Here is a 17,687-nt window from a genome sequence, read left to right as displayed (position 1 = left end):
CTTCTAGTATTTAGATGAGTAATGATAATTTGATACTTTCATATATTTGAATTTTTTTTCATTTGTATTATTATTATTTTTATTTTATGTGTCTATTCTTTTTTCCACTCTTATAAAAAATCAAACTCCTTATCTATTATATTATTTATCTTCGATTTTTACCGTTTCTTTTACGTATTATACGTTTTAAACCCGTTTTACTATTTTAAACCCATTTTTTATGCCCCACGTTTTTTTACGCTTTTTTTTTTTTTTTTTCCGAGACGTTCCGTTTAAAACACGAACTAAATTTTTTTCAAGTACACCGTTTTAAACCCGTACCCGTACCGTACTTAGTGACAATGCCTTCTACACGACTACACGTGAAGAAAAGAGAATGGGCTAAAGTCAATAGCTCTTATTGAGCCCCAACTGGAAATAGCCCGTAGCCCCAATTGGAAACTCAAGCAAATGGCAGTTGAAAATTGAAAAGGAAGCACTGTACGTATTTTCATAAGAGCATAATTCGTGATCGTAGAAGTATGCTTCAACCACGGTCGACAGTCCCATTATCTTTTGTCAAATTAGAAAAGAGAAAAACTAACACCAAAAACGGATCAAAGAAAAGGCATGTCACAAATTGACTTCCTATATCACGGTGGTCAGTAGTGCAGCAAATGAGAAGTAAATTTAGGCATCTCTACATAGTACCTACTAGGGACTTCTCAGTCATGTAACAAGCAATACCAATAAAGTTTTACTTGCCAACAAAGATATATATACTTGGCGCGTAAGAATAGTAATCTTCGATGCTTGAAACTTGAGAGTCCCAGGGTACTAGGCCGAAAAAACTAAATAAATATAAAAATAAATAATCAATAATCAATAAGACAAATATAAAGGATGGCGGTGGACATACTTCAGAACCACTGCTAGTTCCCCAACTTGGTTATTACCATCCAAGTCCCGACAAGACCGCAACACATTCCCAGTCTCACAAGCACTGGTAAAATTTACACCTACCATAATGTGCTCAGTAACTACAGGAAATTAGAAACATTAATCAGTTACTAGCAACAAACAAGAACTTTCTTCCTAACAATTCCAGCCCATAATGATATTGGGATCAACTTCTATACGCTGAAAATATTTCTCCATACCCTCAATCTTTCTTCCTAACAATTCCAGTCCATAATGATATTGGGATCAACTTCTATACGCTGAAAATATTTCTCCATACCCTCAATGTCTGAGTTGGCTGCACAAGCAGACATCCGTATGCTAAGTGGGAACTTATTGTCTGCATGCGCACCATTCTCTATCATTTCTTCCATTAGGGTGTCCAGTTTTTCATACTGGCCAACCTCCCAGTAGAAGCTTAGCAATAAATCGTGAGGGTGTGGTGTCTTCACAAGGCCCAACTGCTTCATTTGCTGCATAAAAGCCTAACCTTTCTCAATGCATTTGGCATTAACATAGCAATGGCCAAGAGCATGGTAGACCGAACTTTTTTTATTTGCTTTGAAATGGTATCAAAATACTTCTCTGCTTGCTCAATGCCATGAACTTTTGAAATTAGGTCCAGCCTGCTAGGAGTGCCAGCCATGTCAACTTCTGCAAGGGGAATGTGCCTTTGGTCACTCATCCACTGCAATACCCGAAATAAATATCAATGGATAGGGTAACGAGATCTTTCTATTTTTATTGAAGTGGGATGCCTTCCATTATCTTCATATGGTTGCAGAGCAATACATCAATCAAATAAGATTCATATAGCGTTGCAGAAACAATTTTCAACATAGACGGAAGTTGGACTTTGTTGACATGGATTCAATCTGAGAAATTATCAAGATAGCTACTATCATAATAGCATGCCTCAAGACTTAAAATAAATTATTCAAAAAAAAAAAAAAAAAAGAGAAAAGCATTGTAAAGTCAATTTCACTTGGCAGTCCATTTCATTTCCAGATGGTTTACTTCCCATCTGGATGCAATAAAATGTTTTCAGATCAAACTCAAACATAAATTTTGATTCAAGAAAACAATAAAGAGAGGATGAACGGACCCAACATCACCTTCACCGCACATACGTCTCAACTTTTTAATTTGTTTTTGTTTTATATATATGTAATTGAGAACCCCAAGTTCCCAATGTCTTCAGTGTACAACTATAGTATAAAAAATTTCATATCAAAAAAACAAAAACCAATAGAAGGTATGCCAGAGTATGGTTGTAGCCTTGTAGGTTTTCGTACCCAGTTCGAAGGCAACAAAGAAAAATATGATAACTTTCATAAAACAACACCTAAATGTTAATTAGCTTCACAAAAAACAAACCAACTAAAAGATAAGGGAAATAAAATTTATCTAGAACATATTAACATGATTCCAACAAATGTAGTAATTAAACTACACTCGACTTCACCTGCTTCCTAACAAGAATCACATCCCTTTTTCACAAAAAAGTGAACCAAACAGAACTCAAACTTGGATTCTGAATTCAAGTGATTTTTTTGCAACCTTCATGCTCTAATTGGGAAAGAAAAATCAAATTTACCTCAAGAGCATGCTTGAATCATCTACAAACTATAAGTTGCTTAATAAGAGATATAAGCTCTGCTTTGCTAACACTTCTGCCTTCTTCAATCCATTGCTCAAGAATTGGAACCATTGAAACACTTTGATCACAAAATGGAGCAATTCTTTCGTACACAATTATATCTTGGCTTGACTTGGAGTTTGAAGTTAGGGTGGTTGTATCACTTGCCAAGATGGCATTCTTCATTGCCTTTATGGCTTGCGGAATTTGATTAGCTTTTATGTATGTACCCAGATATCAGTAAACCCCATGTACTTGCACTAGGTTTCTTCCCTTCCTCTATGGGTTTGCTCATAAGCCCTTCAGCCTTCTCAGAATGACCATTGCTGCAGTAAGTAGCAACAAGGTTTTTAGCACCCATTACGTCCTTCAGCTTTAGAAGATTAGCTTCCATCCTTTGCAATATCTTCTCCATACCGTTAGTGTTTGAGGCGGAAACATACGCACTCAAACAGATGGTATATATTAAGTTATCTTACCAAATGCCATTTTCTTTCATTCCATCCATTAAATTGTCTGCTTTCTCATACTGTCCTGCCTGAAAATATAGTTTCAGCAATGCATGGCAATCAGGTTTCCTTAATGACAATCCCAAGTTCCCAACTCCCTCATTTTCTGAAATAGTGTAAAAATACATATTAAAATAGTACTGACAACAAATGAAAAGAGAAGATGATGCATCTATGCTCCAGCAATGCTGAGACTTATGCTGTTTCATTTTCACTCTCATCACTTTCTTCGATATTATCAGAACGTTTACTTTTTTCTATCTCATTTGCCATGCTGACTTCTGCTTGTCTATTGGAAGTATAGATATAATCTAGCAGCCTCTCAATATCATCTGTTGGCATGTGACCAGGGGCCCCAAGTAATCTTACAAACTCCTCTGTTTTCACAGCATCTCCCTGCTGTTTCAAGTATTCCAAACAAGCACTCAGAGTATCACGATTTGGCATCCACCGTCCCCGTCTTGCTGGGAATGCTGATTCCACAGCCTTCAGTGCCTTGGGAAGTTGATTAGCCTGAACATAACCAGTTGCCAAATGATCCCACGAACTTATAAAAGGTTTCTTCCCTTTCTCAATCGTCACGTTCATAAGCTTTTCAGCCTTTTCCACAAGTCCGGTTTTGCAGTAAGCAACAACGAGCAAGTTAGGAATCCGGAAGTCGTACAAATTGTTTCCAGATTCCCATTCTTCTAGAATCTTTTCTGCACCCGCCATATCATCCAACTTCAGAAGCGAGCCTATCATGCAAATATAAGCTTTGTTATTTAGTTTCTCCAATGACTTGTACAGTTTCCAAATCCTGCGCACATCCTCTTTGTTCCTTGCGCTTGCATATAGTGTAAGGAGGAAATTATATGCAACCTTCCGTTGTATCCTGGTGATTGATTTCTCTGAATTCTTCAGCATTTCTAAAGCCTTGTCAATAAGCCCAACTCTGATGTACCCATTCGCAGCAATGGCATAACAATCCCAGTCCATAATGATGTTGGGATCAACTTCTATGTGCTGAAAATTTTTCTCCATCCCCTCGATGTCCGAGTTGGCTACATAAGCCGACATCCGTATGCCAAGTGTGAACTTGTCTGGGTGCACACCGTTCTCTTTCATTTCTTCCATTAGGGTGTCTAATTTCTCATACAGTCCAACGTTAGAGTAGAGGCTTAGCAATACATTGTAAGAGCGTGTTGACTGCGCAAGCCCCAACTGCTTCATCTGTTGCACGAAAGCCTCAGCTTTTTCAATGGATTTAGCATTAGCATAGGAATTGAGAAGGGCATTGTAGACTGGGAACTTTTTAATTTGTTCTGAAATTGTATCAAAATACTTTTCTGCTTGCTCAATGCCATGAACCTTTGAAATCAGGTCTAGCCTGCTGGCAACGTCAACAGTGGAAAGGGGAATGTACCTTTGGTCGCTCATCCATTGAGATATCTGAAACAAAACTCAAGCAAAGCATACCAAGATTATCTATTTATATCTTTGTTATTATTTATTATTATTAGTATTACTACTAGTTTACTACTGCTAGTATTATTGTCACTATTATTAAGATGGAATACCCAACCAAACCTAACTTGATCTAACATAACAAAGCGACATTTCTAGATTTTGATAGGCAACTTCATCCCATCATTGATTGAAAACACAATAAGTTCATTAGGTACTCGTCATCAACTGTGAATTGTTTTCTTAACAAACTAGTAGAACCCAAGGGGAAGAAGAAAGGGAGGGCGGCTAAGGGTGGTCATATAACAGGATCATCGATAGGAAAGTAGTCTAATATCCAATGCTCACATAAGATTAGTAATAACCACCAATTAGTAATGTATAGTTTCACTCAAAATTAAGCCAATATTTAGGGAGAAGATGCACTGAGGAGTGATACATGTAGATTCTTGTAATAAGGAATGCATCAAAGTATCAAACTATTCAATTGGTTAAATGCAGCGATGAATTCATATCCGCCAGTCACCACACATACATTTCATCATTTTATATAGATGTGTTTGACATCCCCCAATCCATTATTATACATGAATATAGAAAATGGGGAAAAAAAACGACAGCCAGCAAAAGGTATGCCAGAATACGGGTTTCAACTTGTCGATATCATTAAACACCTAAATTTCATTATGCTTCTAAAATATAAAAGAAAAACCAAATAATCCTAAAAATGTGTTTGGGGCTTCATCTTTTCTAACAAAATCATTTAAACTTGACGACCGACATTAAAGTAATTTTTTGCAAGCCCAATAGGCTGAAAAATGAAAGAAAGAAAGAAATGACATAATTTTTTTACCTCAAGAGGATGCTTGAACCGTCTATAAGCTTTAAGGTCCCTAATAAGAGAAGTTAGTTGATCTTTGATAACACTTGTTCCTTGTTGAACCCATTGTTCAAGAACTGGAACAGCTGAAACCCTTTGATCACCTAATGAAGCAATTCTTTTGAATAAATTAGTACCATGGCATGTATCAGTTGTGTAGAACAAAGCCCTGGAAAGGCTAGGTAATACTAATATAGGGTTTGTTAAAGATTTGAATCCATTTGAAATGAGATCAAGTTTCATTTCTTCTTTCTTCTTGAGAGAGGGTTTGAGAGCGGTTTTATACCAAGTAAGGCTTAAAACATGGGCTTTTTCTGTTGGGCCGGATTTGGGCCTGGCTTCACCTAAAATGGACTAGTATACCTAAAATATCCGGGCCGTTACAAATAGTCCATTTTAGGTATACTAGTCATTAAAATGGACTAGTATACCTAAAATGGACTATTTGTAATGGTAACTTCACGATCAATTAATGTTGGAAAGGGTGGTAGGGTTCGAATTTTTCAATAGAAGAATATGAGGCATTGTGCAAAGCATTGGTGGATGTCGGTGAGGATTCAGTTGTTGGAACATGCCAAATTGGAAAAAAGTTTTGGGAGCAGATACTGGACGCGTTTCATGAGATCTTGAATTACTAAACCATTCAAAGTTCGAAGGAGATAAGTGATCAATGGGGTGTAATTCAACTCGTAGTCAACAAGTTTTGCGGATTTCTCAGTCAATTAGAAGTAGTAAATCAGAGTGGAATGAACATGCAAAATCGGGCAAGGCATTTGTTTGTTTGAATGTATATAGTTTGTGTATATGTCTTTGATGAAATGTCACTCAATAGGAGTAGGGTAATACTTCATCTAATATATGTACTGTGTGTATGGTTATTGCTCTTGTCGTTGTGATACTAATCAGTTGAACCTCATAGTGTGTTTTTTGTCATTGTGGTAGTTTGTTTGCAACTAATTTTACTATCAAGGGATGCTATTAATCACTAGACAATTCTTTTGAGTTGTTTTGTATTTTTTTTTAGATCATGGAGGCAAAACGTGTTTACGCTAATGTTCAAGGAATACATTCAAATTCAATACTTGTTGGGAGATATTGAAAATTACTCCAAAATTGAATCAGTTGATGACGAAAAATGAAATAAGTATCAACAAATCAAAGAAGTAAGAGTCACCATTAGACCAAATGGTGTCCGAAGACTCTTCATCTTCAAATCCCACTACTCCGGGATCCACTAACTCTTGTTCACTAGCAAAAATTTGCTTGTTGTTACTATACTTCTTTTGGAATTTATTTGCTAGCATTTTCTATCTCACTGGTTATTTTCTTCTAGCTTAGACCGTATTCACTGTATGGCAACATTACAATGAGGCATTAGTGTTAATAGATGAGGCATTTGTGTATCAGGGAAAATAGTTGTCAACAACAGACAACACATGCAATTGAAGTTTTGAAACTTGTGGAAGCTTTCAAAAGAGCGAACTCAACTGAGCTATATATGGATAAATTGTATGGAACTATTTAAGTTATTGAACACCAGAGGACACAATAGTTAATAAAATTAAAGCAAAAGAAAAAAGATTATTCCAAATCCACTAACAAGCTTTATAAGTCACAACCTTGATGCCATTGCTCTAAGATTAACAACAATATAAAAAGTAAGGACCAAACTAAGCATGCCGAACACAAAGGTTAACAACTCTTGATGCCATTGCTCTAAGATTTTCCCTGGCAGATGAAAAAGATGCTCCTCTTACTCTTCCCTCTGCAATCAAATATAGTCCTCATCATCATCGTCAGAAATGTCACCCCTCCTCTACCATAGATGCTCAATAAGGTATTCTTTAATTGTTCATGTGTTGCCTTGTTATGAATTTGTTGTAGACGTGATAAGAATTGACACAAAACAAGCTCTCATTTTTGCCCAAAGCCCTCAAGTTGATTAAAACTAGTGTAGTCATGTGGGTCCATAGCAAACCTCATATTTGATTCACGTTGATCTTCTATGATCATATTATGCAAGATAATGTAATTAAGTTTTCATGATCAAAGCCAAGTCTTCTTTACTCCATAAGTGCACTGGATTTCTGATAATTGCCCAACAAGATTGAAGCACCCCGAAAGCTTGCTCGACATCCTTTCGAATGGCCTCTTGCTTTCTTACAAAATATTTTCGTTTATTCCCAACTGGTTGAGATTTGCTTTGGATCAAGGTTGCATGCATATTCAGGATATATACCGGCCATCTGATAGGTAATATCCCATGTGATATGCATGACCATTCACCACAAAGTTGCAAACAAGAGCTCTCCCATTGATAACATCATTGAAAAGTGGAGAACGATCCAAGACATTAATGTCATTATGAGATCTAGGAATGCCAAAAAAGGCGTGCCATATCCATAAATCTCTGGAAGCTATTACCTCTAATATCAGAGTATCTTCTTGCTTGTGACCGACGTGGGTACCATGCCAAGCAGTTGGACAAGCACGCCATGTCCAATGCATACACTCCAAACCGCCGAGCATTCCAGGAAATCCCCTCTCCTCCCCTTCTTTAATTTAGTAGGTGTTGAACATTGGCTTCTGTTAGTGCTCTCATATATTCTTCTGCATATAGCTCAATTACAACTGAGCAAATTGCTTAAGGCTCTCCAAGATAATACTTTTCTCCAATTTTGAATTGTTCATCGATATGATTTGCTGGACTTCCAAAAGCAAGCATTCGGATAGCGGCTGTCACCTAATTAACACGAGAGTGAAAATAAAATAAAATAAAATAAATGAAGATAGATATATTAAACAAATCACTTGAGTCAATGCACCGGGGAGTGGGAAAACATACAAAGAAACACAACCAACTAATTTAAGTCTTAATAATTTAGTCGCTTCAACTAAATGATAATACATGTACTCACCTTGATCTTCGATGTCAGGCTCGGTCGTCCTATAACATCATTTTTCTAAACAAAATATTGGTCTTGCTTTTCAACATAAGCAAGTATGCGAAGAAAAAGCTTCATGCTCATTCGATAACGACTACAAAAATCAGCATCCAAGTATGTTGAATTCTCAACAAAGTAGTCCTGCTCCAATTGATAAGCAGTACAAACTCTTGCACGACGTTTACAAATCCTCCCAAAAGTAGACCCACAGTGTTCACCCTTCTGGTTTTGCATCTCCATGAAACATGCATTGGTTCTTATATGATGATGAAGGAGCGCCACCACTGAAACTACAACTTGGTTGAGAATATTTTGATATTTGTCAAATTCATCATCCGATGAGGAAGAGTCGGAGGAAATGAGAGCGAGAGAGAGAAGATGAACCAGGGTAAAGTGGCATGGAAGGATGTCTACTCACTCTGCAAAACACATGACATAAAATGCATATTACTTTTAATCATTTAACAAATGGATAAAAAAAATAAAAAATAAAAAACAACTATAGAATTCACAATTGTATATGACCATTAGTCCAACTAAAGGAAAATATCGCATTTTGCAGTAAATTTCAAAAGCTTCAAAGGACATTCGGTTCTACGCAGACGCAAAAATCATGGCATTCCACATAGCAACACTCTTTAAGCCTACTGATTCAAGTTTATAGTTTATTCTGATTGCAATAACTTTAAGCACAAATACCCATAAACTAAACAAAGTCGTAAACACTCTTAAAGAAACAAGTTTCACATTTTTACAAAGTACTACTCAAATTCTTCACAGTATAGTGTATAGTGCGAACTAAAAGTAGCATAACTTCCAACTTGCTTAAAACCACCAATTCAACTCATAGTAGTATTCAAATCGAAGCCACTTCATCCCAAATATAAATAAATGTGAAGAGGGGGAGAAGAAGTGATTACATAATTTTTTTTTAATAAAGAGCAACAATGGTGAAGAGTGCTCCCACCACAATCGAGCAACTGGCTATTTTTTTGCTTCATGTGAGAACAGGAATGGCTAGTTTTAAAGGCGTACGTTGGTGATGCCCTAAGAGTAGTTCTACTTAGACTCCCTCATTGGGACTCCATTTCCTACCTATCATCCAAATCCTATTTTCTCTTTTCAAAATTCAAATAGCAAACGTCGAAACAAATTAATAACAAATAACTATTAAAAAACTCAAAACAAAAATAGTAACAAATAAATCAAAAGACTTGCCTATATTTCCACAAACAAATAAACGAATAATAATGATAATAATAATAATAAACCTTAACGCCCAAAAAAAGTTGAATTGGGCGCCCAAATGCGGAACAAATCATTGTATTTTTTGACATTTATATACACCATACATATGAACCATTTTTCTGGTACTTTTTGGGCATTTTCACCATTTGCCTAGTTCATCTTCCTCCAAACATTTGTTCAAGTCAACAGATAGAAAACCATACAACTTTTTTTTTTCTTCATTCGAAATTAATATAAACTAAAGTGATAAAAAGTAGAATGGATTAAGAATGAGGAAGGTGGACTTTTTGGGTATTGTGTGTGTGTGTGTGTGTGTGTGTTTTAAATTAAATTGAATTTAATTATTATTAATTCTTTTTAGTTTGAAAGTGGAAGTTTTATTGATAACAAGTTTTATAAATAATTAAGACAAACGTGCAACAAGCTATGCCGGAGGTCTTTTTAAAATGGCAAATCATATCCTCCTAAATACAAACTTATTAGAACCAGTTGTCATTAGTTACTGTGCACAACTTTCTACAATGTCTTAAAGAGCCAAATAGACTGTTGTGCCAAAAAACCAAAAGTGTTGAAACAAAATAGAATAAAACAATGCTGGTTAGCCCTACATGTGTCTTCATGTTTGATCTACTACCTGCTTCTCCCATCTCAAAGTCCTAATTCCCAAGCTGCTTTATTTTGTATTTTCTTTTCTTTTTTTGTTTTATTTGTTTGTGAAAATATAGGTAAGTTTTTTGTTACTATTTTGGGTCTTAGTTATTTAATTGGGTAAGTTATTAGTTGTTTATTTGTTTATTTATTTTTGGAAAGAGAAATATAATTTGGATGCCTACACGTAAGATATGTATGCCCTAGGGAGTCTAAATAGATTTTTTGAATTGAATAATTTGTTTAATAAACACTTCCATATTAAGAGTCCTTTTAAATAAAAGATAAAATTTTAAAACTTCAACTAAAATTGCTTGTTTTAGAGAAACTTGAGTGGAAATAGAATAATAAATACAAAGAGGCACTTGCTTGTTACTGCAAATCTAAGATATTTCTTTTAGATCTTGCAACTTAATCTGATGATTTGTTCCCAATTCTAGACAATAAAATAGAGAGAGGCGAGGACGAAGAAATGGGTAAAATTTTAGTAAAAGTAAAGCTGAAGAAGGTCTAAATACATGTGGTGAAATTGGAATTGGTACTACATTATTTTAAGGTTTGATTTGTCTTTTTTCTATTATGTCACATGTCCTTACATGTGATACTCCTGGGCGTAGTCTGAATAGGGGGATGATGGAAATGTGCCTAGCCCAAGTATATATGGGTGACAGTTGCGCCATGGTGTGATCCTACTTCCCTTAGGCGGCTGTCCAAATATCCTGGCTATGAGTAATTGATCTTCCAAATCCAAACGTCGAGGCCTTTTCAAGCACAATTGGTTGTGGAGTTTGTGAGAACTCCACAGTTAAGCGTGCTTGGGCGGGAGTAATTTCAGGATGGGTGGCTTCATAGGAAGTCCCATTTGGACCACACTGTCGTAGGTGCACAGTAGCTAATTGGGGATAGTATCAGCGTGTTAGGTTGGGGCGGGTTGTTACAAATAGTATCAGAGCCGAGGATGACTTGATCTTAAAGTGGTGGGATTGTGATATCCCTAGGAGTGGCCCGGGGAAAGGTATGATAGAAAGGCGCCTAGCCCCTAGTATGGGTGGCAGTTGCACCATGGTGTGATCTCACTTCGCTTAGGCGGTTGTCCAATGATCCTGGTTATATGTAATTGATCCCTCCAAATCCTAATGTTAAGTCTTTTTCAAGCACAATTGGTTGAATGGTTGTTGAAAGCTTCACAAATAAGTGTGCTCGGGCAGGAGTAGTTTTCAGGATAGGTGATATGACCTCCTAGGAAGTCCCGTCTGGACAAAACCCTACACTATTGGAGGTCCGCAGTGGCTAAGTGAGGTCAATATCGGCATGTTAGTGAAAAGTGTGTAAAACTTGTGTTTATTTGATTTGTCGTTGTTTGTTTTATATTTCTTTGCAAATCTTTACCTAGTCTATTAAATATATTGATTAGTATAGTGACAAGCAACTAAGGTATCAATCCTACTCTAAATTGTAATTGTGTAATTGTTAGTAATAGAATCTCATCTAAATTACTCTAATGATGGAAGTAAAAGATGTGGTTAAGTACTAATGATTATGTGAGTGATGGACTTGATTTGAGATTTAAACTATGCATAAATTAAATAAAATAAAGATATGAATATGAATCAAGAGAGAGAATATCTTCCCATGGAGAGATGAATCCACCAAAATCTTAGAATTAGTTTAATAAATCAATCGATCAATTATGCTTAGTAAAATCACAAATAGAAACTCGATCAGTATAAGTATAAACCTAATGCTCATAACCACCATGATATTATTTGGCTTTCAACGTATTTTCTACCTTACCATCAAGTACTTCTTCAATCTCCAATAATATCTTCTATCTAACCAAATTGTGCTTCAAGTGCTATTCAATATACAATTTTAAGTGTCATAGAAAATCCACATGTGGCATTAACCATACAACTAATATAGGTTCCATAAAGAATTAATTGTCACACTAGAACAATTAAAACTATAAGAAAATAATGTAGGGTTTGTAGTATTTGGCTCTATACAATCATGATTGAATTACCCTAATATATCATAACCTCCGTTAGGAGTGTTAGATCAATAAATGAATAAGAAGAAACTCAATGGGGGATTCACACTAAAACATGATAGAAAAAGAACTAAACTAAATCTTCTCCCCTCCTAAAATAAGAGAGATTAGCTCCTCATGATATGCTATAAACATAATATGAAAATGAATAATCTTTATTGATGGTAATAATAGTGAAAAAGGTTTTAACTTTTTTCTATCCTAATTCTAGACCTAAGATACAAACATAATACTTCCAAGATAAGTAAAAAAACTAGGGTTTTTGTGCCTTATATCATGGCTTACACGTTCGATCTAGATAGATATGCAATTACGCATTTTATTCGGTGTCAAACTCTCTGGAATAATTCTAAAAGCAATACTGGAGAAGTTGGGTCCGGTTGCACAAAAGTTAGATGATAAGTAATGATTGTGATATGATTGATGTACAAAATAGTAGAACGATAGATTGCATGTGAATAAATAGTACTTATCAAGATATGAACCTCTCTAAATCATGTGATAGAGGGAAGAGTAGTCATGTTCGTACCACTCTAGCCGTACACTACTTGAATGCAAGTTTAGATTAGAATTGTGATTTTACTAGTGAGAGCAATATGATGTGAAAACAGTAGATAAACAGTGAATTAAATGATGAGGAAAGATATTAGAAGGGGTTTAATCCGCCACGCGATTCGATTGACTATAGTTAGTATCGAATCGCTTATTTTAATCCCTAGCCAACACCAAGTCCTCTCGAATCGAGGTTTTACTAGCATAAGAGTTTAGCTCCACCACAAATCTCTTTGGTGGTGGTTCTAAACTCTAGTTCTCCATTTTTAGCTCTATCTCTAGACACTCACAACAAAGAACTTGACGTTCTTATTGCAAATAATACTAACCAGTGGTTAATCATCCTCACATGGCTTCATAAACCTCCTCTAAAAGAGGTTTAACCTTATGTCATTGGAATCATGCTAACTAAACAATAATAATAAGACATAATGTAAAGAAGAACATAATATTAAAGAACTAAGCTTTTATTGATGGGAATTAATGGAGGCTACAAACTAAATTATTCTAACCTAAAGAAAGTAAACCTAATTTTAAACTAAACTAAACTAATAAACTAAAGGGTTGAGAGAAAAGAAGAGGAGAGGAGTGTTTAGCCTTAACTATCTTTATATAGGAGAGGGTTAGGATTATATTTTCGTGCATGGGTCAAAAAGGGAGACTTTGGGCCTCTAATGTGAGCCCAAAGTCAATTAGGTTAAATCTAAAGAGGTCACAGCTGCTGGAAATTACTTCCATGCCCTTTTTATCCACTTTTACAGCTTTGATTAGAGCAAGACTAGTTCTATTGGAAATCCGGTTCTGAGCCGGTTGTTTTGACATAAAGTAGGCCCAATTCTGAGGTCAGAGTCCAAAGATACGGCCTGTTGAAGTTCTATTGACTTTTATATTCTTTTTCTACCCGGATTGACTTTGACTTCCCAGCTTTGATTGGGCTTGAAAAAGGATTTTCTTCATGATTCTTGGGTTTTAAACGTAGAACTTCTTCAGCAATCATCTTGACTCGTTTTCCATGCAAAAGTAGTGCCTTTAGTCACCTAATCAGCTTCAAGTCCTAAAATGCACAAAAACACGTAAACAGTACTAACTCTCATTTATTTTAAACATAATTGGCATAAGTAGAATACTATTAAGGGGTTTAAACTGCACTTTTTGGTGCTTATCACACCACCCCCAAACAGCATTTTGCTTGTCCTCAACCAAATATGAGAAATAAAAACAGATAAATGGCAAAAAATGTGGTCTTAACTAATCTCGTTTCGCAAAGTGCGATTGCATTAACCATATGCAATAAGGCCTTAAACCACTAGGAATTCCCTAGTAGACGAGTTATAGCCTCGTGAGAGTTTTCCAAATAAGGTACTCACAAACTTCATTTATACTACAACGACTAAGAGATAAAAGTAAAATTTCCTAATTAATATCAGATATCTATACATCTCAATGACAAAAATACTCTGATTTTTTCACTCAAGTTAGCTCACTCCAGTGTGCAGTAGGCACACGTTTTCTCACAATCTCAATAACGTCCAAAGGAGTCGAGGTCGATCAATCACATCTACCACTTACTATCACACCAAATTAATCATAATTGAGCTAGATGTCTTTATTAGGTGATACGGAGCTGAGGTGATGGTTTAAGAAGAAACAGAATGGATATTCAAATAAATAAGTCTGAGATAATAGGGTTTTCAATTATATGTAACTAGAGAAAATCTTGTTCTTATTTTGCTTCTACACTTAGTTTCCATCCTTAGCCTTTTTATTTTGGCTTTTTAACTCTTTTTATTCTATTTTTTTTGGAGTTTTTATTTTATTCTATATTTTTTTCTTTTCTTTGGATGGATTTTTTTTTTTTGAAGCAACTAACTAAATTTTTGGTTTTTCACAGGTCTTTCTCTTTATTTTCCTTACTCATCCTATTTCTCAGACTCATTCAAGATAGGTAGGCTTATTATTATTATTATTATTTTGGTTTAAAAGATGGGTAAAGTATTTGTGGTTGTGAAAAGGCTAATGAAAGGCTCAGTGGGGCGACTAGCAGATAATTATTTATAGGTATGAATTTTTAGTTATATTGATCCAAAGAGGGCCTAAATTCTTGCTTAGGATATGGTATGGTAATAAAGCAAGTGGATGTGTGATTTCTCTACTCAGATTATATGTCTCCTTTGTGTCATCACTTAAATACTCACTCATATGATACTTTTAGGCTAGAATCTCACAAGATATGTAAAATTAAGTAGTCTAACCTAGGTCTCAGAAAAATACTGCCAAGTACATTCATATATGCTCATGCAAGATGTTAATGAAAAGATGTAATGACTATTACATACATATTAACCTACGTTTCTAAAAACTACGCTTAATTTTATTGCTACTTGAGATTTCTAGACTAATATCATCATGGAAAATGAAATAATACCATTATCCTAAGTGCATAGTATAAACTATTTTTATGTTTTTTCTATTTTTATATGACAAATAATACGTAATATACAACCTAATATGTGTTTAAATATTTACAACATGTTTCTATACCACCCCTAAACAGAATCATATTTTGTCCCCAAAGTATGGAATGAAAATAAAGGATAGAGAGTACCATAGAAACGTGCATGTAAAAGAAAGTTAAATGATATAAAATATAAAGAATAAAATGCAGATGCAACTCCTATATGAGTTCCATCCATTATGGAGATAACTAGAATTAAAAAATCGTTTTAGACATAAGCGGACACTAACAAGAATTATAAATATTACCATATATAGTTGAGGTAATCAGGCATTATCCTCCGTTTGCTCCTTACTTGTGAAATGAGGCTCCTTTAAGTCTTGATTATCTATGACTACTTTCCATGCCTTCATTCTATTTTCATCTACCCTAGCCAACCTATTTAGTGCAATTTGGTTGGACGATAGGGTATATGGGGCTACTAGGTGAGGTTGGAGGCGCCAGTCTGGCCAAACCATAACACGTAAAAAACGGACTATAGCATTGGTCATGCGCATTATATCAACCTTGACCCAATCGATGAAACGTGTACAGAATTCTGGGAAAAAGAAAGCCATTATACGTGTGACTGTGACTGGCATAAGAAGGTATTGATGCCTTACAGTCTGTGCTCTTGCAAGACCAGCCACTATGGTTTTCGATATATCATAATACCATCGTCCCTCTGCTAAAGCAATGAAGGCGTTGCATGCGTGGGAATCCGTAGATTTGAAGTGCCAATCTCCTAGGACATTAAGCTTAAGGAAAAGCATAGCAAAGCCTGTATTTAGGGCCATGCTTCCTAAGGATACATTACGTTGGCCTTGGTGTTCTACTTGATGAAATATACCTACACCATAGGTCTCGTGGAAGTGTACCCAGTCATAATGGTTGTCATTATCATCTATATAATCAATTTGGAATTTCTAAGGCATATGCAATTAAGTACTTAGTCAGTAAACAAAGTTTGTCATCTAACGTCACTATGAGTCCATCTTCTCCATGGGAGCGTGTAAAGAATTCAACATGCTCATAAAAATATTTAGTAAGGGTAGGAGAATAAATTTGATCAAGTCTTACTAGTAGGGTTTCCCATTCGTGCTCCATTACAATATCATCAAAGTATGCACCGTACTTATTATTGAGAAATAGGTCCTCAATAGACTGTTCCGGTATAATTGTTGGAGTAGACATAGCAAACAAGTAATGAAATTAAGTACTGGAAGTGTTAGAAGAAGAACCTGGAAATCTGAGCCTGGAAGCTTGCGGTAAGGGCACGCACGTGCTTGAGAATTACCTTCGGAGGGCGCGGGGCGCGAGTAAGTAATGTTGATACCAAATTTATACGAGGGCGGTGCGCGCTTGGGTTGCTCTTGTGGAGGGCACGTGCACGCTCTGAGATGCAGCGTTGTGTTTAGGGTTTTCAGTTATGAAAGAGCATGCCTAGAGATTGTTTTTATAGTATTTGGTTGCTAAGTCTAAGGCCAGATAGTTGCTAAATAAAAAGATGTGAAAAAAACATATTTTTAGAATAGTTTCCTACACATGTATTCTATTTTTGATTTGAGAATTTCTATATATGATTAGCTTCTGAAATTCTAAGAAATTTTGATATTCTACGAAATTTTAGGTTCCTAATTACATTATGGATACCAATTGAATGAAACAAGACCCATGGGTTGCATATAATGGGTTTTCTCTTTTAGATTAGCTTTTGAAATTCTGCGAAACTTTGAAATTTCTCGAAATATCAGGTACCTAATTACATTGTGGATCCCAATTAAATTAAACAAGGCCCAAGGGTTCATATATATTTGGCCCAAAACTTATAAAAATGTGTTTAAGGCATGCAATTTCATACGTGCACGTACATTGTGCTAAATTTAAATATACCACCCCCAAACAATTTGAGAGGGGGGGGGGGGGTTTCATGAAATAATAAGTAAAATACCTAAACATGCTAAATTGCAACAGAAACTATATGGTAAAGAATATGTGATTAATTATGCATTAAATTTAACAATCCGTGCATAGTAGAGCAATCACATAAACAAATAAATACTAACTACTTAACTAAAGAAAAATGAAATTAACAATTAATTAAACTAAAGTACTGAAACTAAACAAATATGAAAATTAAATAGTTATTACAAAACAAAAATAAAACTAAATCAATTGCATCACAACAAAACAAAAAAAAATAAGCTATCCCTGATAAGAAGATGGTCCAGAACCATCAAAAGGATGACGGCTGACGATGTTCACGTCTAGAGTCAGAAGAAGAAGGTGAACCTCCTGGATGGGGCAAACGTCTCAAGACCTCGGCCTAAAAAGCTG

General features: G+C 35.4%; 1 protein-coding gene across 1 annotated transcript; it reads right to left on the bottom strand.

The window, feature by feature from the left end:
* Nucleotides 1-831: 831 nt before the first annotated feature.
* On the bottom strand, nucleotides 832-5,670 carry LOC147525282 (pentatricopeptide repeat-containing protein At2g20710, mitochondrial-like). The gene is made up of 3 exons (XM_086605929.1): nucleotides 5,387-5,670; nucleotides 2,537-4,518; nucleotides 832-1,627 (listed from the first exon to the last, which is right to left on the bottom strand). Exons 1-2 carry the CDS (start codon nucleotides 5,654-5,656, stop codon nucleotides 3,283-3,285), a joined length of 1,506 nt encoding a protein of 501 aa, XP_086462055.1. The 5' UTR covers nucleotides 5,657-5,670; the 3' UTR covers nucleotides 832-1,627; nucleotides 2,537-3,282.
* Between the last annotated feature and the right edge of the window lie 12,017 nt (nucleotides 5,671-17,687).

The sequence above is a fragment of the Coptis chinensis genome, chromosome 1, assembly GCF_015680905.1.
Source record: "Coptis chinensis isolate HL-2020 chromosome 1, ASM1568090v1, whole genome shotgun sequence".
In the NCBI taxonomy this organism is placed as follows: Eukaryota; Viridiplantae; Streptophyta; class Magnoliopsida; order Ranunculales; family Ranunculaceae; genus Coptis; species Coptis chinensis.
Note: the sequence above shows the minus strand (reverse complement) of the source record. Positions and strands in the feature narration are given on the sequence as shown.

Excerpts from the sequence above, each read along its gene's own strand:
- LOC147525282 (XM_086605929.1), bottom strand. The coding sequence starts at position 5,656 with ATGAAACTTGATCTCATTTCAAATGGATTCAAATCTTTAACAAACCCT. Across the intron at positions 4,519-5,386 it reads GGTTCAAGCATCCTCTTGAG|ATATCTCAATGGATGAGCGA; the intron begins GTAAAAAAATTA and ends GTTTTGTTTCAG.